The sequence below is a fragment of the Mustela putorius genome, unplaced genomic scaffold (assembly GCF_011764305.1).
Source record: "Mustela putorius furo isolate JIRA1106 unplaced genomic scaffold, ASM1176430v1.1 tig00537227_pilon_pilon_pilon, whole genome shotgun sequence".
NCBI classification, from domain to species: domain Eukaryota; kingdom Metazoa; phylum Chordata; class Mammalia; order Carnivora; family Mustelidae; genus Mustela; species Mustela putorius.
The window spans coordinates 38,708,570-38,734,528 of NW_025422368.1; the positions used below are offsets into that span (position 1 = coordinate 38,708,570).

The 25,959-nt window shown below is 41.6% G+C and overlaps 1 protein-coding gene across 6 annotated transcripts in view; it reads right to left on the reverse strand.

Annotated features, from left to right (window-relative positions):
- The window catches only part of KLRG1 (killer cell lectin like receptor G1), a 371,299-nt gene that overhangs the window by 294,405 nt on the left and 50,935 nt on the right, over positions 1-25,959 (reverse strand). For all 6 annotated transcript variants that reach the window (XR_006604710.1, XM_045073431.1, XM_045073427.1 and 3 more), the window contains exons 6-7: positions 20,263-20,363; positions 19,806-19,905 (exon numbers count right to left, since the gene is read on the reverse strand). Coding sequence is in view for 5 of the 6 variants with exons in the window: in XM_045073431.1 (XP_044929366.1) it covers positions 19,806-19,905; positions 20,263-20,363 (201 nt within the window). In the remaining variant the exon portion in view is untranslated. The remainder of the gene's footprint in view (positions 1-19,805; positions 19,906-20,262; positions 20,364-25,959) is intronic.

Sequence of the window (25,959 nt, forward strand, 5' to 3'; positions counted from 1 at the left end):
GTTTTTATCCCCAGGGGTACAGTAATTAAGTATCTTCTAAAATGACCTTGGGCTAAGTGCTTTAGCAACTATCATTATCACTGCCATCCTTGGCTTTGACAGCAAGAGGGTTTAATTGCCCATTGTGTAATGAGATGATTACATATCAGTTTTTTAAAGTAAAGAAACAGAGGAAAAAGGTAGTAGAATAGGAAAAAGTGTTCTAATGTTTAAAAGCATGGGGTGCCTGGGTGGCTCAGTGGGTTAAACCTCTGTGTTTGGCTCAGGGTCCTGGGATCAAACCCCACATCAGGCTCTCTGCTCAACAGGGAGCCTGCTTCTCCCTCTCTCTCTCTGCCTGCCTCTCTGCCTACCTGTAATCTCTGTCTGTAAAATAAATAAATAAAATCCTGAAAAAAAAAAAGAATTTAAGAATTTAAAAGCAAAAGCATAATATTACACATGTGCAGAGGTAAGACCGCGTTGTCAGTTCTCTGTTTCTATGCCCACAAACTGATGCCTGATAAGTGAAATCCAATCTAAATCAACATGTCAGTCTTATAACCAATTCAAAAATTTCCCCTGCTGTTCTCTTGGTTCTGATCCTTGTTTCTGAAGACCAGCAGTGCAGAGGTGAGGCAGTCCTCCAGTCTCGGGATACAGGGGACTGGAAGAAAAGGCAAAGTCCTTCTCGTTGGTACTGAGGTTACCGGGTGGTAATTCTGTGTGGAAGTTATCTGTGATGGTTAGCTGATGTGTCAGCCCGACTAGGCAACAGTCTCCAGTTATTTAATTAAAACATTAATCTTAGATGTTGCTATAGGGTATTTTAGAGAGATAATTAAAGTTTATAACCAATTGACTTTAAGTAAGAGAGGTGATAGATAATCCTGGTGGGCTTGATTCAATCAGTTCAAAGGCCTGAAGAGCAGACTTGACACTTCTCAGATGAAGAAACCACCCCAGTGGACCCCAGCTTCAGCCCTGCGGAGAAGTTCTAGCCTGCCTTTCCCCGCAGCCTGCCCTATGGATTTTGGACTTGCCAAGTCAGCTGCACGGTTGCACAAACCAATTCCTTGCAATAATCTCTTCATGTAAACCTACTGGTTCTGTTTCTCTTGTAGGATTGGATATAATACCAATACTAGTTATCCTTCACAGGACCTTCTATAGGTTTTAGCAGTTCCTATATGCAGAGAGATACACTCTTGAGGAATTTCTGCCCGGCATCATTCCATGATACAGGTGATATGCTCTCTAGAAGGCCTCTTAGAGCCTCTTACGGCTTTATCTTAGCTCTCAACTTATGGTGAAACACTCCACAAGACTTCTTCCTTCTGGAGTCCCTTTGGCTGGCAGGACATCCTGTTGGATAAAGCCCTTTGTAGGTGACTCAAATCCCATTACCTTCTTCCACTTCCTCTGTGCTCAGGGAGCTCATATAGGCACTCAACAAACAGTGAAACTGCAGCTTGTGTCCCCGCCAGCTCTTCTTCCTTACCTCATCTTTAGGGGCAATCTCTACAAATTTTTCTACAACCATCAGACCTCTTGAAAGCAGCATTCAGAGAGAAGTTTCTATGCCCTCCAAAGTAGGGAACTTGGGTCAAGTTCTTCTAAGCCCTCTCTTGTTCTCCAGGCAGCCTCAAATCTACAAGTTTCCAGGGCTGAGCAACACAGAACCAGGGAGTTTGACTCTGTTTCCACCTCCAGGAAGAAGCCCCGCTCTGTCCCAGCTGCCCTCTAGTTTTTCCTCTCACTTGGCTTGGTTGTGGGAGCACAGATACCCCAGCCATCTCTCCATCTACAAACTGTTGCAAAGGGCTTACCTGAAATCAGTCTTTAATTTACCCTAATGAACTCTTAGTAATTGTCCCTAAACCCAGTATGGGGTCGGTCTAAGGACTCCCTTTAGAACATAGGACTTCTTGTCACCTACTACTCCCAGCGTTAGCTTTCAGCCAAAATTTCAAGATCATAGGATGAGATCTTTCTCTAATATTCTACGGCTCTCATCACTAAGTGTTTGCACTCTCAGGAAAAGCTATTATTCATAGGTAAGCTTCTATGTAGAATTTTGTATCTTTATAGAGCATCCCAGGCTGTTCCAGACTTTCAAGAATGTTTTCCACTTGCAGCTGTTTCTGAGTCTAGGGATATTTGATGAGCTCATGAGTCAGTGACTATCTGTCCCACCATACAGTGGCTCTTAAAGCCTCCTGGATGAATCTTCAAACGCATAATCGTTGACTCATCCATGTCTCACTGGCAGATGCACCAATTTTCCATGCTTCTTGTCACAACCATGCCGATCAGTTAGTTCTGATCCTTCCGTAATTCTGCATTTCATTAGAAGTCAATTGTCTAACTAATTAAGTTGTCTAACTAATTTGATCTTAGAATGGAGAATGAAAGAATTCAAATGCTATGAAACCCAGAACTGATTAAAAAACTATAAATTTGTGGGGCTCCTGGGTGGCTCAGTGGGTTAAAGCATCTGCCTTTGGCTCAGGACATGATCTCAGGGTCCTGGGATCAAACCCCAAATCGGGTTCTCTGCTCAGCAGGGAGCCTGCTTCCCCCTTCTCTCTCTCTCTGCCTGCCTCTCTGCCTACTTTTGATCTCAGTCTGTAAAATAAATAAATAAATCTAAAAAATAAGTAAATAAAAAATTTATAAATTTGAGACATAAAAATCCCAAATTTCTAACCAGGAAAAAAATCCCATCATATATAAGAAAAAAAATGACCAACTATGACAAAATATTTTCAATTTTTATCACACTCAAAAGGCTAATTTATTTAGTATATAAAGAACATTTTTTCTTACCAATTACTGAGGAAAAGCTCGCTCATCCAAAGCTTTTTTAAAGACTTTATTTTTTAATTTTAGAACCCATGAGGGGGAAGGAGAGGTACAGGTAGAGGGAGAAGCAGACTCCCTACTGAGCAGGGAGCCCGATGTGGGACTCAATCTGTGACTCGATCCCAGGACCCCAAGATAATGACCTGAGCCTAAGGGAGACACTTAACCAACTGAGCCACCCAGGTATCCCCCTCATCCATTTTCTTTTTAAAGGATAAAGGTTGTGTCAGTTCACAGAAAAGGAAATGGACCTTAAGCATGTGAAAAGATGCTCTCTATAGTTCTTAATAAGAGAAATACAAATTAAAGCCATAATGGAAAAATATTTTTTACCTTTCTAATTAGCAAAGATCAAAACGTTTGATGAAAAAATGCATGGTGAAGAAATTCTTATACATTGCTGGTGGAAAGACAAATCTGCAGATTTACACAGAGCAATTTGGCAGGTCTACAAACACTCAAAAAGCATGTAGTTATGCCTATATGAAATATAGTCATTGCAGCTTTGTTTGTAAAGACAAAATAGGAAATGATCTAAAACTTCCATTAATAGAAGACTAGGTTAGAGGTGCCTAGAAGACTAGCTTGGGGATGCCTTCGGCTCAAGTCATGATCCCAGGGTCCTGGGGGCAGGCTCCCTGCTCAGCAGGGATCCTGCTTCTCCCTCTCCCTCTGCCACTCCTCCTGCTTGTGCTCTCTTGCTCTCTCCCTCAAATAAATAAAAGATATTTTAAAAATAGAAGACTAGCTAAATAGTTATATCCATAAAATAGAATTCTATCCAACCATTAAAAAGAAAGAAGCAGCTCTTATGAGTATAATCATAAAAAGATACAAGATAGGGGTGCCTGGGTGGCTCAGTGGGTTAAAACCTCTGGCTTCAGCTCTGCTCATGGTCTCAGGGTCCTGGGATGGAGCCCTGCATCGTATTCTCTGCTCCTCGGGGAGCCTGCTTCCCCCTCTCTCTCTCTGCCTGCCTCTCTGTCCTACTTGTGATCTCTCCCAATCTGTCAAATAAATAAATAAATAAAGTCTTTTTAAAGAAAGATATGAGATAGATTGTTAATGGGTAAATGAGTTAATGAGTAAAGTTCAGAGCAGCACGTGTACTATGCTATAGTTCAGATGTGTGTGTGTGTGTGTGTGTGTGCGCGCACACTCATGTAAGTAAATGCTGTGTATGAAAAGATTATATCTGGAAAGGAACACGAAAAGGAATAAAACTGAGTGAGTCCGCAATCAGAGGTGGGAACAGACTGTTTTCATAGACACATCCCTTTGTCGCTTTTGCATTTTAAACTATGAACATACACATTGGCAAAACATAGTAAGTAATAATTTCAAAGTAACACATAAAAAGAATCACAGACTTGACAGGAGTTTTGAAGGCACTACACAGTGGATGTCATAGAGACCAAGAGATTGGCTATTTCAGATGGAATGAACTTATAGGATGGATAAACCTACACTGGGAGAAGTTAAGCATTTTGCCTCAAGTCGCACAGTAATTATTTTTAAAAGGATTCAAATACAGGTTTGTCTTATTAACTCCAGCACTGGTGTTCTTCCCAATATGTTCCCACAGCTCCCAGGTAGGGACAAAGTATTGTCTAAAAATATACATATAACATACGGCCATACAAAGAACCAGTGTAACTAATAGGTTTCAGGAGAGTGTTTGAGCATTGTATACCAATCACAATAAGCAGCAATTAGATGTTATTAGTCACATAGGGTCTCGCAGTAAGGAATACCTAAGGAAAAAAAAAAAAAAAAAAACAGAAAAAACTGGGTGCCTGGGTGGCTTAGTTGGGTAGGCGCCTGCCTTCAGCTCAGGTCATGATCCTGGGGTCCCAGAATGGAGTCCTGCACTGGGCTCTCTGCTCAGCAGGGAGTCTGCTTCTCCCTCTGGCCCTCCACCATCTCATGCTCTTTCTCTCTCTCTCTCTTAAATAAACAAATACTTAAGAAAAATAAAAATAAAATAATATTAAAAAAAAAAAAAACAGAAAGAACTAAGGGGGAAAAAAAAAAAAAAAAACCTTCTCCTGGTTTTGACCAGGGAATCTACAGAACACATTCTACCAGCCTGTGGAGAGACAGCACATACATAACAGCTGTTTTGGGGCCTCGCTGGTAAGAGCAGAACAGGCCACAACAGAACTTTTAGCCCAGAAAGGCCACCACCTTCGTCTCGGCATCCATTAGGAATCTGGAGGGAAGTCACTAACTCTGTAGTCATGTGACCAAGTGCGTCGCAATTTTAAAATGAGGGAGGATCTGTTCTGAGGGGGTGGGCGGGGAGAAGAAGAAAATGCAACATTTGATAGTGGATTCTTAAAACAGGGAGTGGTGGGGGTAGAGGGGAGAGGAAAAGGTACACTAAGCAATATCAAGCACCACGAGGCAAAGGACCATCGTCTAAACTTGCATTCCCACTGGAGCCAAACCAAACTAAGCCTCCAGCTGGGAAGAGCTGTGCAGAAACCCGGAGTCTGGGTGAACAAGAGCACCATGGAGCTCGAGGACCTCTTCACCCCTCATGGGCATTCGAGCTTGACGATTTTGTTGGAGGATAAAGACTGGTGGCTTTTTGTCCATTATTTTTGTTGTTTGGGCAAAAGATAAAAACATTCTCATTTTATAAGGTCTATTCTACAGAAAGAAAGCAAAGGTAAGGTGATACATTTAATCATTTCAATACCAATAGATATTTGAGTCGTTTGTAATTTTTCCCATTGGAGAAATGTAATAACGTTCTTTGTACATAAATATTGGCGCAGGCATACAAACATCCCTTTCGAATCCATGGCGGGCATTACCAGCTTACTGACCAGGTTGCAAGCAGGAAGACTGATCTGGTGTGAGGCACCATCAGTGTCCTGTCTGAGTCGGCAGGAAATGCTCACGCCTATCCTGGGTACCTGTGCCCACTCTTGTCCCAGTCCTGATCTGGGCCTCCCTGATCAGCCACCCTCTTACTGCTCCTCCAGGCAAATCCCCTACCCCTCGGGTGTGCCCACTGAACTCCAGTCACGCTGAAAACAGGTTACATTATACTATTCACCTGTGTGCAGAATGTTCCCAAATTTCTTTATCTTAACTGGCCACAACAGTTTTTTTTTTTTCATTTTGTTTTTAAAGATTTTATTTATTTATTTGAGATACACAGAATGAGAGGAGAAAAAGAGAGAGAGCACTAACAGAGTGAGAAGGACAAGCAGATGCCCTGCTGAACAAGGAGCTCGATGTGGGACTCGATCCCAGGACCCTGGGATCATAACCTGAGCTAAAGGCAGATACTTAAAGACTGAGCCACCCAGGTGTCCCATTAGGAAAAAATTTGGAAAATGTATGCATAATCCCAGGTAGGGGATTCAAAGTAGAAAACCAGACTCCGTAACTTGGGGGAGGGGTGGTAGTAGAGAATGAGAGATTTGACCTTATTAAAACTTAAAATACATGAATGGAAAAAAATCTCCATGACATTAAAAAAACACACAAATAATAGAAAGAAAACATCTGTAACACATATAACTAACAAAAATTTATTCCAAGTATACACAGTGCCTACAGATCAGTAAGAAAGAAAAAAAACCAAAAACGCTGAGAGAATAAATAGTCAAGAAATATGTATGAAAAGGTAATTCAAAGGAAATACAAATTACAAATAAACTTGAGAAGATGCTCAAAGATATTAGCAGCTAGAAAAACCCAAACTCTAACGGCGATGTAACATTCCTCCTCCTCCCCTCATACACAACACAACAAGAAAAAGAGTAAGACTGATGATAATAAGCCAAATTTAAAACTTTGAAAACATCTGGAGCTGAGAAGAAGGGAGGGCCAGTGTTCTTATCCACTGCTAGTGGAAGTAAAATGGTTTCAGCCTTACAATCTTTTAGTATCATTTAAATTTTTAATTTGGCATACATTTTGGCCCAGGACTCTCACTTTTAGGAATCTGTTATAGAGAAATAGGATATATGTACAACAATGTTCACTGCAGTATTTCTGTCATCTCCTGTACTATTGATGAGGGAGCAGAAGGCAAGTTGAGAACAAAGCTCAAGCTGACACCCCGCAAACCCTCCACAACTCCTCAGGCACTCCTGGCTGTTCTAAACCTAAGGGAAGGAGGGGGATGCCGGGGGGATGGTTAACTAACAGAGATCACAGTCCAACAAGACAGGAGTCTCCCTCAATTTACAAATGTCTTAGTGTTTACAAGAAAAAAAGCATTCTTATCAATAACATAACTTCCAGAAGGAAACTGTCTTTTTTTTTTTTTTAAGATTTTATGTATTTGACAGAGAGAGAGAGAGACATCACAAGCAGGCAGAGAGGAGGGGGTGGGGGGGGGGCAGGCTCCCTGCTGAGCAGAGAGCCTGATGTGGTGGCTCCATCCCCGGAACCTGAGATCATGACCTGAGCTGAAGGCAGAGGCTTAACCCACTGAGCCATCCAGGCGCCCCGGAAGGAAACTGTCTTAATGTTAATGCTTAACTAGAGGGAAAAAAACTACCTTAACTGTGCAGTGACAAGGGCCCCAGTATCTTGTAGGTCCTCCTTAGCAAATAAAAGTTATTTTGATAACCTCCCTTTTCCTAAATCCCCCCCACCTACCAAGTATATAACCAGTCACGCCTCAGAGCCCCAGGGCAGCAGCTTTTTCTGCCCACGAGTCCTGTCCCCATGCTTTAATGAAATCACCTTTTTGCACCAAAGATGGCTCAAGAATTCTTTTTTGGTCGTCTCCTCTGGACCTCACCTACATTCCTAAAGTACATCCCTGTCACTCCCAAATCTTTTCCCATCCAGTACGTTCCTCACTCCAGGATTCCCTATTCTTTGGGTTTCTTATCTTCTTCTGGCTACTTCTATTTCCTTGAAAACTCCCTGCAAAATCCCCACCCCCCATCATTCCCACCACTTGACTTCTCTGTTATTACAACTAGTCTGACGGGGGCTGCAGCCAATAATCAGGCAGTAGTGCAGGCTGAAATCACCAAACATGTGTGGCCTCCTGCCTCACCTGAGCTCTCAGTGCTGGCCTGCAGTGCTGGGTCTCTAGGCAGAGATCTGTTTTCCCTGTGCAGAAATTCCACAATTCTGCCTTCTGTAGATCCCAAACCTATCACTTTCTCCTTCATTCTTAGCATATAAACTTGTCCTTTATTTCACTGAAAAAAAAATAGAGTTCACCAGGCAAGAACAGTACATTTTCTTTTCTATCACTTAAACAAACAAATCAGAATCTTCCCCCATCATTCCCCCTTCCATAGGAAAAGAGACACTCTTTCCACACAAAATTATTTCTTCCATTTGAGCATTGGGTCACCCAGTCATCCTCTGCCCCAAGGATCCTGGTCTTGCATAAATATATTTTTTAAAGATTTTATTTATTTATTTGACAGACAGATCACAAGTAGGCAGAGAGGCAGGCAGGCAGGCAGAGAGGAGAGAGGAGGAAGCAGGCTCCCTAGCTGAACAGAGAGCCCTATGTGGGGCTCGATCCTAGGATCCTGGGATCATGACCTGAGCTGAAGGCAGAGGCTTTAACCCACTGAGCCACCCATGCGCCCCATGGTCTTGCATAAATTTTTAATCTCTCTCTTTCAACTAAGTTGAAAGCTATAAACTCGAGCTACTCTTTCTTCTCTATATGTAAAAATGTATTGGTGCAACATACAGCCTTTATTTAGATGTTATCATTTTCCTTTCTGCTGTAAGAAAAGTTCTTAAAAACTTCTTAAAAGATATATCTAAACTCATTTTTTTCCATTCCCTTACCCCCGTTTCACATCTTTCACATGCTAATAAAGCATGATGAACAATGACCTCCATATTGTCAATTTCATTGAATATTCTTCTGTCATTATGCTACTTTACATCTCTTTAGCATGTTATATTGATGAATGCTCCCTCCACCTTGAAAGCTTCCCTTAGCTTTTATCACATTTCTTTCGTATTTTCTGCTATGTGCTAAGAGCTTTCTCCCCTACCCTTTATTTCCTTCCTCATCTCATTACTAATATGGAAACAAAGACTTTATTATCATCAAGATTTTGCTTTGAGAGAGAATTATTAGCAAAGATCATTGCGAACTTTGCCTTATAGATTTCTTCCAATGTGAAGAACTTTCTTAAAAAAAAAAAAAAAAAAACTCATAAGAGAGTAGAGCCAGGCGTGAAAATTCATGATCATAAGGAGCAAGTGGCTCACTTCAGCCTTACCAGAGGAGAGGAGGGTAGAGAGCAACAGGTACTTAACCTCATACATTGCTGGAGAGTTTAAATTAGTAGGCTCATTTGAACAAAGTATCCATTGACCCAGTAATTCATCCTGATATATTCATACATTTACAAAATAACACAGGAATAGAATATTTATCTAAAATATACAGTAAAATATCATAGGACCTAGAACAACTAAAACAATTTTGAAAAAGAAAAACAAAGTTGGAGGATCACACCACTTAATTTCAAGACATATGATAAAATTACAGTGGTATAGAAATGAACTGACAGACACATTAATAAATGGCACAAAAGATAAAATGCAGAAATAGGCCAATATAATCATTGATCTTCAACAAAGGTATCAAAGGAGCTTAATGACAAATGGTAGTTATTTCAATAAAAAGCACTGGCACAATTAGGTTTAGATAAAAAGAAGAAAAAAGAGACCTCCACCCATACCTCACACCATATGTAAAAGTTGGATCAAAACAGATCACAGGCCTCAATGCAAAAGCTAAAACTGTAAAATTTCTGGAAGAAACATAAAGGCAATCTTTGAGAACATGGACTAGGAAAAGATTTCTTAGGTAACATACAAAACACCACAAACTATAATACAAAGATTGATAACACAGACTTCATAAAAATTTTAAAATTCTATTCTTTGAAACTCATTATTAAGAGGATGAAAAGACAAACCACAGCCTGGGAGAAAATATTTACAAAGTGTATATCTGGTAAGAACTTGTATCCAGAATATTGAGCACTCTGAAAACTCAGCAGCAAGAAAACAATAAAGAAGCAAAATATTTGAACAATTATTTCACTAAAGAAAAATATGTGGATGGCAATTAACCTTATGAAAAGTTGCTCAACACCACTAATCTTTAAGGAAATGGTCATTAAAACCACAACTAAATACCACTGAGTACCTACTAGAATGGCTAAAAACGAAAAGAATGCTGATACCCAGGATCACTGAGGATGTGAAGGAACTAGAATTCCCATACACTGCTGGCTGGAATATAAAATGGTACAAAGACTTTGAAAAAAAAAGGTTTACAGGTTCTTAAAAAGTTCAACGTATACCTACCATTTGATCCAGCCATTCCACCTCCTACATATTGTATCAAGAGAAAAGGAAGACTACGTCCATACTAAGATTTGTACCCAAATGTTCAGAACAGCTTTATTTTTAATAGCTCCAAACTGAAACTTCCAAAATGTCAATCAGCAAGTGAATGAAGAAACAAATTATGACACATCCATATTGTCGGAGGCAGGCCCCTGGCCAGGGTGGCCTCCGCCATTAAAAGATGGCGCCTGGCGAGTTGCCAGGTTAGGGTTGCCTCCTGCGACTAAGCGGAATGCCCAAAGAGGAAGTAAACAGCATTGGTTGCTAGCGAAGTTGTTCGTTTAGGTGCGCAGCCTGATTCGCTCCCTCCTGTACCCTGCTCGCTGATTGGTCATGTAAGCATATATAAGTGTGTAGACTTGCAGAAATAAAAAGAGGAAGATGCATCTGAACTGGGGCTTCTTGTCATCCTTGCGGGTCGAGGGCGATAAATGGCGCCGGCACCCGGGAACTAAATAAAGGAATCTTGCAAGGTAATCCGCAGGAAAGCGGGGAGTAAAGGTCCGCAGGTAAGCGGGGACGTTAGTCACGTTCAAAAGTGGGAATTCCGCGGTAAAGCGGGGAGTAAAGGTCGACTGAAGTACATGTGTGTAAAAGGTTAATGTGTTAGTGTCGTTAACGTCCGCGTCTATTGTCTGTGTGTTCATAATGGGATCTGAAGTATCTAAAGTGCGGTTGGAAGGGTCTTTAAAAGACCTGCTGAAAGCCAATGGAACTTCACTAAAAGCAAAAACTGCTCGGGCCTTTTTGAATACAGTGGAAAAGGTGGCTCCATGGTTCCTAGATGAAGGCTTGCTAAACATACCTCAATGGGACCGCTTAGGGGAGGATTTGAAGAAACAGGACAATAAAACGCCTTTGCCACCCGGGACTCTGACAATATGGACCTTAGTCTGGGGATGCCTGGTGGGGCCTAAACCCAAATGTGAATCAGCTCTGCAAGAGGGAGCAGAGGCATTGGAGGAAGTGAAAGAGGAGCGGTCTTCTTGTGCCTCAGAGGGGGTAGTTCTAGTGAAGAGAAAGAGGAAATGTCAGGGGTGGAGTTAGACCATAAAATGCACTCCCAAGTTTGAACAGTTGAAACTGTCAACTCCAGCGACACCTAGTGCCCCTCCGCAGTATAATCCTATGGCATGCCAAGGAGCTTGTAGCTGCTGTGCCACATGTGGTAGTGGCAGGTTTTCAAGCTGGAGAGATCATGACCTGACCTCTGCCTTTCCGGTTTTAGAGGACCAAAACAACCAGCGGTATCATCAGCCTCTTGATTTTAAACTAGTTAAGCAATTAAAGGAAGCAGTCATGCAGTATGGCCCTCAGGCAGCCTTTACGGTCTCTTTGTTGGAGACCATAGCGGGAATGAAATTAGTCCCTGAAGACTGGGGTAACCTAGCCTGCGCAACCTTGTCAGGAGGGCAATATCTAGTATGGAAAACAGCCTGGCAAGAATACTCACAGGACACTGCCCGCCGTAATGCAGCAGCTGGAAATCCTCAGTGGGACCTAGAAATGTTAATGGGAATGGGACCGGACATGGGAAAGCAGGCCCAAATACAATACAACCCTGCAGTGTATCTGCAAAATAGCCGCAGCGGCCACTAAAAGCATGAACAACAATTCAAGGCAGTGGGGATTTACAGGGTCAGCTGTCTAAGGTAATACAAGGACCAAATGAAGCATATGCTGATTTTGTAGCGAGGCTGATGCAAACAGCTGGTCGAATATTTGGGGAGGTAGAGGCAGCCATGCCATTGATAAAAACAGCTGGCGTATGAGCAAGCTAATAAATGGTGTAAAGAAGCCAAAGACTTGAGTGCATATATTAAAGTTTGCAGGGATATAAATGACAGTGTTATTCAAGGGCAGGTTACGGCTGCACCAATCACTCAAGGTTTACAGGGATTACAGGGAGCTCAACAATATAAACATAGGGGTACTCCTGGAGTTTGCTATTACTGCAAGAAGCCAGGACACCTGTAGGAGCTATGGTTACCAAAAAGAAGAGAGTTGGACCTTCCTATTTCAAAGCTCCTCTCCCCAAGAAACCGAGCTGCTCACAGTGATAAAACATTCAAACATTTCAAATGTTTCATCAAGAACCCTTCAACCTTTTATCAGATAGTAGATATGTGGTGCAAGCTGTCTCTATCATTGAAAGTGTGGGTTCTATTAATGCCAGGTCTACTATCTCTGAGGCATTACAAGAAATCCAAACATTAGTTTGGGACAGGAAGGCTCCATTTTATAATGGCCACATACGAGCTCATACAACCTTACCAGGCCCCTGATAAAAGGTAATTAATTGGTTAGCAGACTCCTTAACCAGAGGAGAATTTGTCTTTGCCATTGAGGACCCTGTGCAACAGGAGAGACATTATCATAATCTGTTCCATGTGAATGCTTTAACCCTTCACCTCACATTTAACATAACAAAAGCACAGGCAAGGGACATAGTAGTCTCCTGCAGAAATAGCGTGACCTTACTACCTGCACCGTCCTTGGGGGTTAATCCTAAGGGTTTGTTACCTAATCATATATGGCAAATGGATGTCACACATGTTTCAGAATTTGAAAAGTTAAAATATGTTCATGTCTCTGTAGATACCTGCTCTGGAATAATTTTCGCTTCAGTGCATACGGGGGGCGGGGGAGGGGGGGGCATCCAGAGATGTTATCGTCCATTGCCTACAGGCTTTCGCAGCATGGGGAAAGCCACGCCAGTTAAAGACAGATAATGGCCCAGCCTACACCTCACAACCCTTTAAAGCCTTCCTACAACAACTTGACATTCACTTGATACATGGAATACCCTATAACCCACAAGGACAGAGTGTTATGGAGCGCGCGCATCTTACAATAAAAAAATGCGCTTTATAAACAAAAAGGGGGGATAGGGGACACCTTCAGGCCCCCTAAAGATAAGCTCAACACCATTCTCTTTATTTTGAACTTTTTAACATTGGATAAAATGGGTAAATCAGCTGCAGACAGACATGCAAATAATGCTGCTGCTCCCCCTAAGCCTTTAGTACTTTGGAAGGACATCCTCACAGGAAAGTGGAATGGACCAGATCCAGTGTTAGTATGGAGTAGGGGGTCTGTATGTGTTTTTCCACAGGAAAAGGAGGCTACAATTTGGATCCCAGAGCGGCTGGTGCGTGCAGCCTTGCCTCTGAACACCAGTCATGATGCTGAAGATGCTGATGATAACTCTGGGGATGCTACACCTCCTGAAGCGGACTCAAGCCAGAGAACTGTGAGCAGTGGTTAAAGCATGGCCATATCCTTTACCAGTGACTAACTCTTCTCTCATATTCCCTCCTCTCTTTACTACCAACTCTCCTATAGGGCTACCCACTGTTCACATATCTACAGACATTGCAGAGGTGACTAATATTACTGTCTCCCTGTCCAGCACTCTCTGCTTTGTGTTGTATCTCAATACATCAGTCCGCACCCTGGACTGTATTCGCCTGAGCAATCAGACCCTGGGGCAACCTTTTCACCATTCCTCAAACATAGGTAACATTACTGTGATCCAGGGTTTGGCCCCTGTGAAACCTATTAATGCCTCGGGGCCATATCAACCTTTTAAGTTGCCCCGGTGCACCAATAATAGGGTATGGCCACCGGAGTGGTCTGGATGTCAGAGTACCTCGTGCTCAGTCTACCCATGTTCCTATCCCAGTTTCCATTCCAGAGGACAAGTTACCGGTGGTGCTATCCAGAAAGAAGAGAGATTTTGGTATCACAGCTGCCATTGTGACAGCATTGGCTGTATCTACAGCAGCTGCCACGGCAGCAGCAGTCTCGCTTGCTACAACTATACTCACTGCGGAAGCTGTGAACACCCTTGCAGAAGGAACGGTGGCTGCCCTTCAAACACAGACTCAGATCAATGCACATTTGCAAGCAGGAATCCTGATAGTCAACCAGAGAGTGGATTTGGTTCAAGAACAAGTGGACATATTGGGGGCCCTATTGGGACTGGGATATATAGCACCCTTCCTGGCAATTTGTGTAACTCCCATAGCCTATACTAATATGAGTGACTTACAGAATGTCTCCTGACAGCTCTCCCAATACTTGCGGGGGAATTGGTCCGCAGAATTCCAAAACTATACTCAGCACCTGCTACTAGGCATAACAAGGATAAATACCAGAGTTGAGTTTGCAAACCTCCCAGAGATAATCAAAACATTGCAAGATGTGTTAACCTTCATGAAACAATGGGCTAGCATAATTGGTCTGCTGATAATCCTTGTAGTGGGCTTGATTCTGCTAGTAAGGAAACTGCAAATTTGGAGGTGATAGCTACATAGGCAACAGCAAGCCATGGTGCATGCCTTGTTAGCCATCGAGGCTGGTACATCCCCCCAAGTGTGGCTAAGTATGCTGGATCAGTAGTCAACAACGGGTAAGATTGGTGGGGGAAATATACCAACCTAAGACAGGACGCAGATCATTGATATCTGCCGTCTGGTGACAGGTAAGGATATTCCCCGCCACTGACAACCTAAGACAGGCATGATCCCTGCCATAAAAGAAAAAAGGGGAAGATATTGGAGGCAGGCCCCTGGCCAGGGCTGCCTCCACCATTAAAAGATGGCGCCTGGCGAGTTGCCAGGTTAGGGTTGCCTCATGAGACTAAGCGGAACACCCAAAGAGGAAGTAAACAGCATTGGTTGCTAGCGAAGTTGTTCGTTTAGGTGCGCAGCCTGATTCGCTCCCTCCTGTACCCTGCTCGCTGATTGGTCATGTAAGCGTATATAAGTGTGTAGACTTGTGGAAATAAAAGGAGAGAAGATACATCTGAACTGGGGCTTCTTGTCGTCCTTGCGGGTCGAGGGCGATACCATATAATGGAATATTAGCAATAAAAAAGGGTAAACCATTGATACAACACCAGGAATGAATCTCAAAATAATTATTCTGAGTGAAAGAACACTGAAAAAGAAGAGTGCATATTTAATGACTCTGTAAAACTCTATGTACTGTAAAACTCTAGAAGACATAATCTAATCTATAGTGACATAAAGTAGATCAGGGTTTCCTGAGGACAGGAGAGTGTTGGGTGACAGGGACAAGAGAGAAGGAGTAATTACAAAATGCATGAGGAAGCTTTTCGGGATAGTTGCTGTTTTCACCATCTTGATTATGGTGACATTTTCATGGAGATAGATAAATAGAGATAGATATACGTCAAAACTTACCAAATTTTACTCTTGAAATATATTCAGATTATTGTGTGTCAACTATATCTCAATAAAACTATTTTTTTAAGATTCTATTTATTTGGACAGTGCACACACATGAACAGGGGAAGAGGCAGAAGGAGAGAGAGAATCCTAAGCAGACTCCCTGCTCAGCACAGAGCTGCCTTCACACTCCATCCCATGACCTGAGATCATGAGCCACAACCAGGAGCTGGACACAACCACCTGAGCCAACCATGCACCCCCTTACTGAAACTATTTTTAAAGGAGTTCATAACAAAAGACACTGTCACAGTAATCCAGGTGAACAACAACAGAGGTTTGGAATGGAACTAAAAGTGGAAATGGAGGAGCACCTTGGTGGCTGCTAGGTGTCTCAACTGACAATTTTGGTTGAGGTCATGATCTCATGGGTCATGAGATGGAGCCCAGGTTGGTCAGCGGGAGTCTGCTTAAAAGTCTCTCCCTCTGCCCCTTCTCCAACTCAAACTAGTGTGCATACTTTCTCGCTCTCTAATAAATAAATAAATCTTTTTTTAAAAGGTAGAAATGGAGGGGCACCTGGGTGGCTCAGTAAAGCCTCTGCCTTCGGCTCAAGTCATGATCTCAGGGTCCTGGGATCAAGTCCCCCATCGGGCTCTCTGCTCAGCGGGGAGCCTGTTTCCCCTTCTCTCTTTCTGCCTGCCTTTCTGCCTACTTGTGATCTCTCGCTCGCTCGCTCGCTCTTTGTCAAATAAACAAATAAAATCTTTTTTTCAAAAGTAGAAATGGAAAGAAGAGACGAGATTTAGAATATACTTCGCTGGTGGCAATGATAAAATTTGTTGATGTAGAAAAATGAAATCAGGAAGCTCTTCAGTTTGGAATATGAACAACTTAAGGTCATTTCCTAAGATGGGGAAGACTTTGGAGTAGGGATATAGAAGAGAATGTCTACCCCATCACTGTTTGGGCTAGTGGGGAAACGGGGGTAACTAGGTGTCCATCATCAAGAGAATGAATACATGAAATGGAGATAATGCAGCAGCTAGAAGGATGAATTACATGTACCTCGTGCAACATGAATAGAACTCAAAAACACGTTCATGGAAAAAGTAAAATAATAAAATATATAGAATAATTTAACTAAATATGAAACAAATAAAGAATAGTACATATTTTATAAAGATACAAACAAGCTCAAGGACTATATCAAACATCAAAGTATGTTTGTGAAAGTGGGGATATGGGGGCAAGGGGAAAGGTAAATGGACTGCAAGAGAGGCATATATGACTGATGAAGATGGTGACCCATGACCTTAGGAATCTGATTAACTCTAATCACTATAAACTTTAAAACATGGATGAAAGAAATTGCAAACAACACAAACCAATGGAAAGATATCCCATGCTCACAGATTGGAAAAATAAATATTGGGGGCTTCTGGCTGGCATCATCAGTACAGCATGTGACTCTTGATCTCAGGAATGGTAAGTTTGAACCCCACACTGGATATAGAGATTACTTAAAAATAATAAAAAATCTTTTAAAAAAAGAATATTATTAAAAATGTCTACACTACCCAAAGCAGTATATAAATTTAATGCAATCCCTATCAAAACACCAACAGATTTTTCAAAGAACTAGAACAAACAATCCTAAAATTTGTATGGAACCACAAAAGACCCCAACTAGCCAAAGCAGTCTTGAAAAAAAAAAAAAAACAAAAAAACAACTGGAGGTATCACAATTCGAGATTTCAAGAATCCCTACAAAGCTGTAGTAATCCAAACAGTACAGTACTAGCACAAAACAGACATATGAATCAATGGAATGGAAATGAACATCCAGAAATAAGCCCACAGTTATATGGTCAACAAATCTTTGACAAAGGAGGCAGGAATATGCAAGAGAGAAAGACAATGGTAGTCGAGCTAGGGCTAAGCATTTATTTCCTTCCAGGACTTTCTAGTTCTTAAGTTTTATGCTTGTATTTGATTATAGATGTCAGTGACATTTCATGGTTTCAAAGTCCTTGATGCTCTGAGAAGTGTAGAGTCTAGTGAAAATTACACTGCCATAAAAGAAATGTGTTTTGGGGGCACCTGGGTGGCTCAGTGGGTTAAAGTCTCTGCCTTCAGCTCTGGTCCTGATCTCAGGGTCCTAGGATCAAGCCCCGCATCAGGCTCTCTGCTCAGCAGGGAGCCTGCTTCCCCGCCATTCTGCCTGCCTCTCTGCCTACTTGTGATCCCTCTCTGTCAAATAAATAAATAAAATCTTTAAAAAAAATGTGTTTTGTTTTTGTTTCTTTTTTTAAAAGTTGTGCTCTTATTGGTTCTACACTACCTAGAATACAGTTGCTTTGTGACAGTCCAACTGGATGTAGCACCCTCCTTGTATTTAGCAAGGGTAAGCCTGGGTCTCTTACTACTTGATATGTTTGCATTAGTTAAGAGAGAAACTTGGTAGCTTGGTAGCTCAGTTAGAGGGGAGGGGAAATCTGCTGCTAGATGGGTCTGAACTGAGCCATACTCGTCTGGGTAAGAGTTGAGAAACAACCTCTGTACATTAAAAAAAAAAAAAAAAAAACAATTAGTCAAACATCACATAGTAGGCAGCTATTAAATTATTTAAAAAGTTAATTTATGGGGGTGCTTGGGTGGCTCAGTGGGTTAAAGCCACTGCCTTCAGCTTGGGCCATGATCTCGGGTCCTGGGATTGAGCCCCACATCAGGCTCTCTGCTTAGCGGGGAGCCTGCTTCCTCCTTTCTCTCTCTCTATCTCTCTCTGCCTGCCTCCCCGTCTACTTGTGATCTCTCTCTATCAAATAAATAAATAAAATCTTTTTTTAAAAAAAAAGAAATTGTAATCTAGCATCATCAACAGTACAGTACAGAATGATGGTCCCCTCAGTATTCCTGCCCACGTCTTTTTTTTTTTTTAAAGATTTTATTTATTTATTTGAGAGAGAGAGCATGAGTGAGGAGAAGGGCAGAGAGAGAAGCAGACTCCCCGTGGAGCTGGGAGCCCGATGCAGGACTTGATCCCCAGACTCCGAGATCATGAACTGAGCCGAAGGCAGTTGTCCAACCAACTGAGCCACCCAGGCGTCCCAACTGCCCACGTCTTTTAAACAGCACCTTCCCTCCCTATCTATCTCCAAACCCTACTTTTTTTTAAATATTTTATTTATTTATCAGAGAGAGAGTGAGAGTGAGAGTGAGTGAGCACAAGCAAGGGAGCAGCAGGCAGAGGGAGAAGCAGGCTGCACACCGAGCAGGGAGCCCGATGTGGGACTCCATCCCAGGACCCTGGGATCATGACCTGAGCCGAAGGCAGTCACTTAACCGACTGAGCCACCCAGGCGTCCCTCTCCAAACCCTACTTAAGAGAAATAACCAAGTTTTTCTCATTGTTGAGGCATTCATGCCTAAAATAATTTGGGAATCAAGCACATAAATGGCTTCTGTAAACTTTCCTCAGATTGACCACTATGTGAAATTAACCTGCAAATCACACATCCACAACATGGAAAATATATGGTCATATATCAGTTTATTCAACCACATCTATGCACGCCTATAAAAAATTAAATTCAGCCAAGGCCATGTCTTTAAGTGGTGAAGAGCTGAGAAACAGAAAGCACCACCCTGTTCTCATCCTCTTTCTACAACTTAGGTTCTCACTATTAGCATTATCCTTTAGAATATAGCTTTCTCCGTGAAGGGCCACCATTAGGATAAAAATATATTATGAGGAATCAGTAACATGCCAACTTCCTAGCACACATCAAAAACACCTAAAACACATGAGCAATAGTATATACCTGCGCAGAGTTCATCAGTTCAGACCATAACATTGAGGAAAGGCACACTTTTTTTTTTTTTTTTTTTTTTTTTTTTTTTATGACGGACAGAGATCACAGTAGGCAGAGAAGCAAGCAGGCAGATAGAGAGGAAGTGAAGCAGAGAGCCCAATGTGGGACTCGATCCCAGGACCCTGAGATCATGACTCGAGCTGAAGGCAGCAGCTTAAGCCACTGAAGCAACCAGGTGCCTCAAAGGTACACTTTTGACAGAAATGGTGGGAATGGGGGTGAAGGAGGCAGCATCAGTCACTACAGTGAGAAGTACTACTAAAAAAAACTTATATTTCCCAAATGATCCTAGATCTGATCTTTAAATTGTTAGGATAATATCTAAATGTTCTCAAGGAGAGTCCAGCAACAAACCTTCAGTTCCCAGGGAAGCTGCACTAATCTTACATCAAATGCTATGTCCTAGAAGGTTCATCATTCACCAAATAAATGCTCAGGGTCATCTGAGCACCCAGAGGCCTGCTCCCTCGTGTGAGGGAGCCTTACCACAGATCTGACCCCCTCAAAGTCTGACCTTCTTACAGATCCACGGTAAAAGAGCTTCACAGCTAGCAGCTTGGAGATGGTGCTGGTTGATGGCTCCACACTTCTGGATCAAGCTGTTTGAAACAATGCTGTAAGAAATCAGGAAAGTCAATCATTTAAGGTAACATGAGAGCAAAGGAGCTGCAGGCATGGAAGAGATAAAAACTGAGCAGTTCTTTCTCCCTATTCAGGCCCCGCTTCTCTCAGCATCCAGAACATTAGCCTCTCTTTTTTTCATTGGGGTTTTTTTTTTTGGGGTTTTGGGTTTTGTTTTTGTTTTTTGGGGTTTTTTTGGCTCTTATCCACCATTCATTTCCTCTCCTGTTCTCGAGTTCCTTTCCTTACCCTTTCCTCTCCCCACCATCTATTGACCTTGACCTATTTCCCCATCACATACTTTCTCTTCTCCTTTTCTCTTTTTTCCCCATTTTTTTGAACCCCCTTACCTTGAGATTTTTAGGGGTGACCCATCTTCCCACCTCCAGCCAGATTTGTTCCTCAGACCAATCCAATAAAAATCATTTTTGAGGAACCGTAGAAGCAGGCTCTAGGGAGAGATTGAAGATGATGGAAAAAGGTAAGAAAATGTAGAAAACTAAAGAAGAGATTCAGTGTCATGATTGATAATTATTCTTTACACCCCCTCTCGTTACCATTATTATGGACTGAATATTTCTCCCCAAAATTCATATATTGAAGCTCTAATTAATAACATGATGGTACCTAGGCATATGGCCTTTGGAAGGTTATTAGTTTTAGACAAGATCATGAGGCCCTCACTAATGATGAGATTAGTGTCCTTGTAAGAAGAAGAGTTCCCAGCGCACTCTCCCTCTGTCAGGAAAGGACACAATTATAGGGCAACTGTCTGCAAGCCACAAACAAGATCCTCACCAGAGACGGAACCCATCAACATTTTGATCTTAGACTTCTCAGCCTCCAGAACTGTGAGACATCAATGTCTATGGCTTAAGCCACCCAGTGATACTCTGGTTAGCAGTTCAAGCTGATTAAAACCACCACCTAGTCCAAATAACTAATCTCTCTTTTAAACTTTAATTCTAGAGTTACACGGCAGAGTGCAACATTTCCTATAATTCAACTTTATGTGTATAATTGCATTCTATAGCATGAAAGACAAGATAAATATTATACTCTGCCTTCCACTGTAACTTCCTCCTTGGTTAGATGAAGTACTTAATCGGTATTCAAATAACTTTTACAGAAGAAAAGCTTAATACCACTACGGAAGCAGTAATCTTTCTTATTATCATTTAATACATAAGTTATTATTAAGCTTTCAGCAATATACTTGCTTTTTTCCCACTACGCACTTATTTTTAAAGTTCTCATCAATCTTGCATATGACAAGTAAAATAAAAACAGTTCTTAAGGAAACAAGCATAAGACAAAGTTAAGTTGGTCCCATGCTACCACTAGAACAGAGATAACAGATTCTTTGCTCTGTAGAGTCTGACATTCAAATGAAGGAGTTATACTCTAAGGTAATTGCCTCAATAAGTGGAATAAAATAAAGGATAAATCCCAGAAGATTAATTCTATTGTACGATTTGGCATTAGTGTAATGAATAGACTTTGCAATAAACATCCTCAGCTTTGAAAATTGCTTTTGTTACAGAGACTTTTCTTGTGATGCTGAATTTTCAATGTGATGTTAATGTTAACAAGTAATGTGTTTCTTCATGAGCAAAATGGATAAAATTGTAAGTTTGAAGACCAATCTATTCATGGGAGACAGTTACATATAACATAAGTAGCTCAGTTTGTGTGTGTTTTAGAGCATGAGTGAATATTTAAAGGTATTCACATGTATTTTAACAGATACTCAACCCCCTGGGTTACAGGTGGTGGGCAAGCAAATATGTGTGCAGGAGCATTTGTGGACATTTGATAACTGATGTCCCTGTGTATTCAGCAAATACTGTATGTATACTTAATGAGATAATTTCCTGCATCTTCTCAACACTCTACTTCTTATTCTTAATCCTTGACGTCACTGCAATTCCCTTGCGAAAAAAAATAAAAACTAAAACTAATAAGAAAGCATCCAAGTTATATCTCCAGTCCTTCGATTTTGCTACCAGGAATCTTGTGTGTTAATGGTTTTGTTTGGTTGCTTGGTTGGTTTGGTTTTCTCTGAGTTAGAGTTTGACCTGATAGATGTTAAATGAAAAGGCCATAACTTGTTCCTGTGATCATGTACTTCCTGACTATTTGTCTTAAGCTTCCTTCCTACATTAATGCTCTGAGATAACCGTGACGTCTTCTGGCAGTGGCCATCACAAAAGCACCATATTCTCAAATTCAGTGAACTTGCTTTGCTCTCTCTCCTCACTCCATAGACTTCTTCTGCTTGAAGGAATAGAAACTCAAAAAAGAGCAATTATTCCACAGCAACTTAGTGATAGTACTTGGACTAGAACCCAAGGTCTTGACCTAGTATGCAACACCTTGGCATGTCCTGTACTGAGATAGTCCATCTCTCTGCAACATCTCTCTCTCCTAAACTACTATGCTTTCTCGGAGTACCTGCCTGGCTCAGTTGGTATAGCATGAGACTCTTGATCTTGGGGTTGTAAGTTGGAGTCCCATGTTTTGGTGTACATATTACTTAAAAAATAAAATAAAATGATGCTTTACCAGCCCTGAAAAAGATCATGAGACTCATAGGATGTGTCAAGAAACGTGCACATTTGGCTAAGAGACCACATTCTCTTTGATGAAACACACCAAGAAGACAACTTAAGCTTATAACATTAGATTTCAGTATTATTTACTGGGTCCCAGTGTTGCCACAGAACAGGCTGATGTATGGATAAGGAGGTCTACTAAAGTGAACACATCACGGTTGTTTCTCATTACAACCAAGGTCAGATATCCTAAAACCTGGGCTGGGTGAGGAAGACCTCACATGGTAAAGTACAAACTGCAGAACTAGAGGGTGAAAAGAAGCCACATCAGGGAAGAGAGGAAGTGTGAGGACATAATTCTGTGGAGAAAAGAAATGCAGGTGCTGTGATGGGAGGGAGTTTTGATCTTGAAAAGAAAGAAAGCAGTGCAGGGAACTGCGCAAGACAAACACTTCCCCAAAACCACTCACTGGAAAAACAAGAGCAGCTGATTATCACAAGGTTTTACAAGCCAGGAAGTCCAAAGTCTGAAGCTTCAGAAGTCCATTAGCCACAGCCCAGTGGAGCCTGGTGGCCACAGCAGTCCTTCCGTGGGGAAGGAAGGCAGAGACCTGGGACCAGATAGCATGGTTTGAAGATCCCCTGGGTTGCACTGGAAGAGAGAGTTCCCCTTCTTGGAGTGCATTTGGGAGAGGCAGCATGGCCTCTCGGGGGTCAAAAGAGCTTGTGGACACTAGTGTGCTGCCCTGTTCATTAGCATAGGAACAAAGACACCACTGAGAGCAGCAAACCCTGGTGCCTGCTTTTGCTACACTTTACCTTAAACTCCAAGCCAACCCACAATCATGTCACTGCTTTTCTGGGACTAATGGACACCAGCTGCAGCATGGCAAGACCCTCCCCCAGAGGATCATCACCACTCTGCACCACTCTGGGTCCCTAAAATTTGAAGTTTTGAAACCTAGCCATGAGCCTGACAGAAAATACAGGAGTACTGTCTCATGTGGTGGGCAGATGGCTCAGTCACAGACAGCATGAGGGCAGGGCCTGATGGAAGCCAGGAACACAAGAGAGGAGACTGTAGAGGACTGACCTGAGGGATAGAGCAGCCAAAACAGAAAAACACAGTGCATACTGTGAAACACATCCTAAAGCACCAGGCCTGGGACAGTATAGGACCTCTTAATATAGCCATTATTCTCAGGAGCAGGAAACATAAGAGGCTTTCTAACACAGAAAAAACAGTGACCTACCCAAAATGACAAGACAGAGGAATTCACCCCAAAAGAAAGAACAGGAAGAAGCGATGACCAGGGAACTAATAATAAATAATATGTCTGAACCAGAACTTAAAACAACAATGCTAAGTATACTAGCTGGGCTTGAGAAAAGCATAGAAGACACTAGAGAATACCTTTCTGTAGAGATAAAAGAACTAAAAACTTGTCAGGCCAAAATAAAAAATGCTATAACTGAGCGGTGCCTGGATGGCTCATTTGGTTAAGTATATGCCTTCGGCTTAGGTCATGATCCCAGGGTCCTGGGGTCAAGCCCCTCATGGGGCTCATCCCTTTCCCTCTGCCTGTCACTTCCCTTGTATGTGCATGTTCTCTCTGTGTGTCAAACAAACAAACAAAGTATTTTTAAAAAATTAAAAATGCTATCACCTAGATGCAAAACTGACTGGATGCAATGACAAGGATGAACAAAACAGAGGAACTCATCAGTGATATGGAAGATATAATTATGGAAAATAATGAAGCAGAAGAGAAGAGGGAAAGAAAAGAAAGATCCAGGATTCATGGATCATGAATATAGACTTAAGGCATTCAGCATAAAGCATAATAAAATTTGTATCACAGGAGTCCCAGAAGAAGAGAGGGAAAGGTGGCAGAAAGTTTATTTGAGCAAATTATAGCTGAGAGCTTCCCTAATCTAAGAAAGGAAACTGTCACCAAATCCAGGAAGCACAGAGAACTCCCATCAAATTCAACAAAAGCTGGCCAATACCAAGACATATCATAGTACAATTTGCAAAATATAGAGATAAGGAAAGAATCCTGAAATCAGCAAGAGAAAAAAATACCTAACCTACAAGGGAAGATAAATCAAATTAGCAGTAGCTGTCTCCACAGAAACCTGACAGGCCACAAGAATGTGGCATGATATATTCAATGTGCTGAATGGGAAAAATATGCAGTCAAGAATACTTTATCCTGCAAGGCTGACATTCTGAATAGAAGTAGAGATAAAGAGCTTCCGAGATAAACAAAAGCTATAAGAGTTTTATGACCACTAAACCAGTCCTGCAAAAAATATTAAAGGAGACCCCTTAAATGGGGAAGAAAGACCAAAAACAACAAAGACTAGAAAGAAACAGAAAAAAAAATCTCCAGAAACAGCAACTTTATAGGTAATACAATGGCACTAAATTCTTATCTATCTATAATTACTCTGAATATAAATGGACTAAATGCTCCAATCAAAAGATAAAGGGTATCAGAATGGATTACAAAAAAAACAAGACCCATCTATATTTTGCTTACAAAAGGCTCATTTTAGACCTAAAGACACCTCCAGATTGAAAGTGAGGGCATGGAGAAACTTCTATCATTCTAATGGAAATCAAAAAGCCAGAGTAGCGATACTTATATCAGACAAACTAGATTTTAAACCAAAGACTGTAGCAAGAGAGGAAGAAGGCACTGTATCATAATTAATGGGTCTATCCAACAAGAAGATCTCACAATTATAAATATACATGCCCCCAACTTGGGAGAACCCAAATATATAAACCAATTAATGATAAACATAAAGAAACTCATTGATGGGGTGCCTATGTGGCTCAGTCAGTTAAGTGTCTGCCTTCAGTGTAGGTAATGATCCCAGGGTCAGAAAGGCCCACATCAGGGTCCCTGCTCAACAGGGAGTCTGATTCTCTCTCTCCCTCTCCCTCTGCCCTTCCCCCCACTCATGCACACTCTCTCCCAAATAAATAAATAAATAAAATTTTTAAAAGAAACTCATTGATAATAACACAATCATAGAAGGGGACTTTAACACCCCACTTACAGCAATAGACAGATCATCTAAGCAGGAAATTAAAAGGGAAACAATGGCTTTGAATGACACAATGGACCAGACAGATTTAACAGACATATTCAGAACACTTTATCCTAAAGCAGCAGAATACACTTTTTTTCCCTAATGCATATTGAACATTCTCCAGAAAAGATCACATACTAGGTCCCAAATCAGCCCTCAACAAGTACAAAAACACTGAGATCATACTATGTGTATTTTCAGGCCACAAAACTCTAAAACCTGAAGTCAACCTGAAGTCAAAACCTGAAGTCAACCACAAGAAAAAAATTGGAAAGACCACAAATACATAGAGATTAAAGAACATCTTGGGGCGCCTGGGTGGCTCAGTGGGTTGAGCCGCTGCATTCGGCTCAGGTCATGATCTCAGGGTCGGGGGATCGAGTCCCG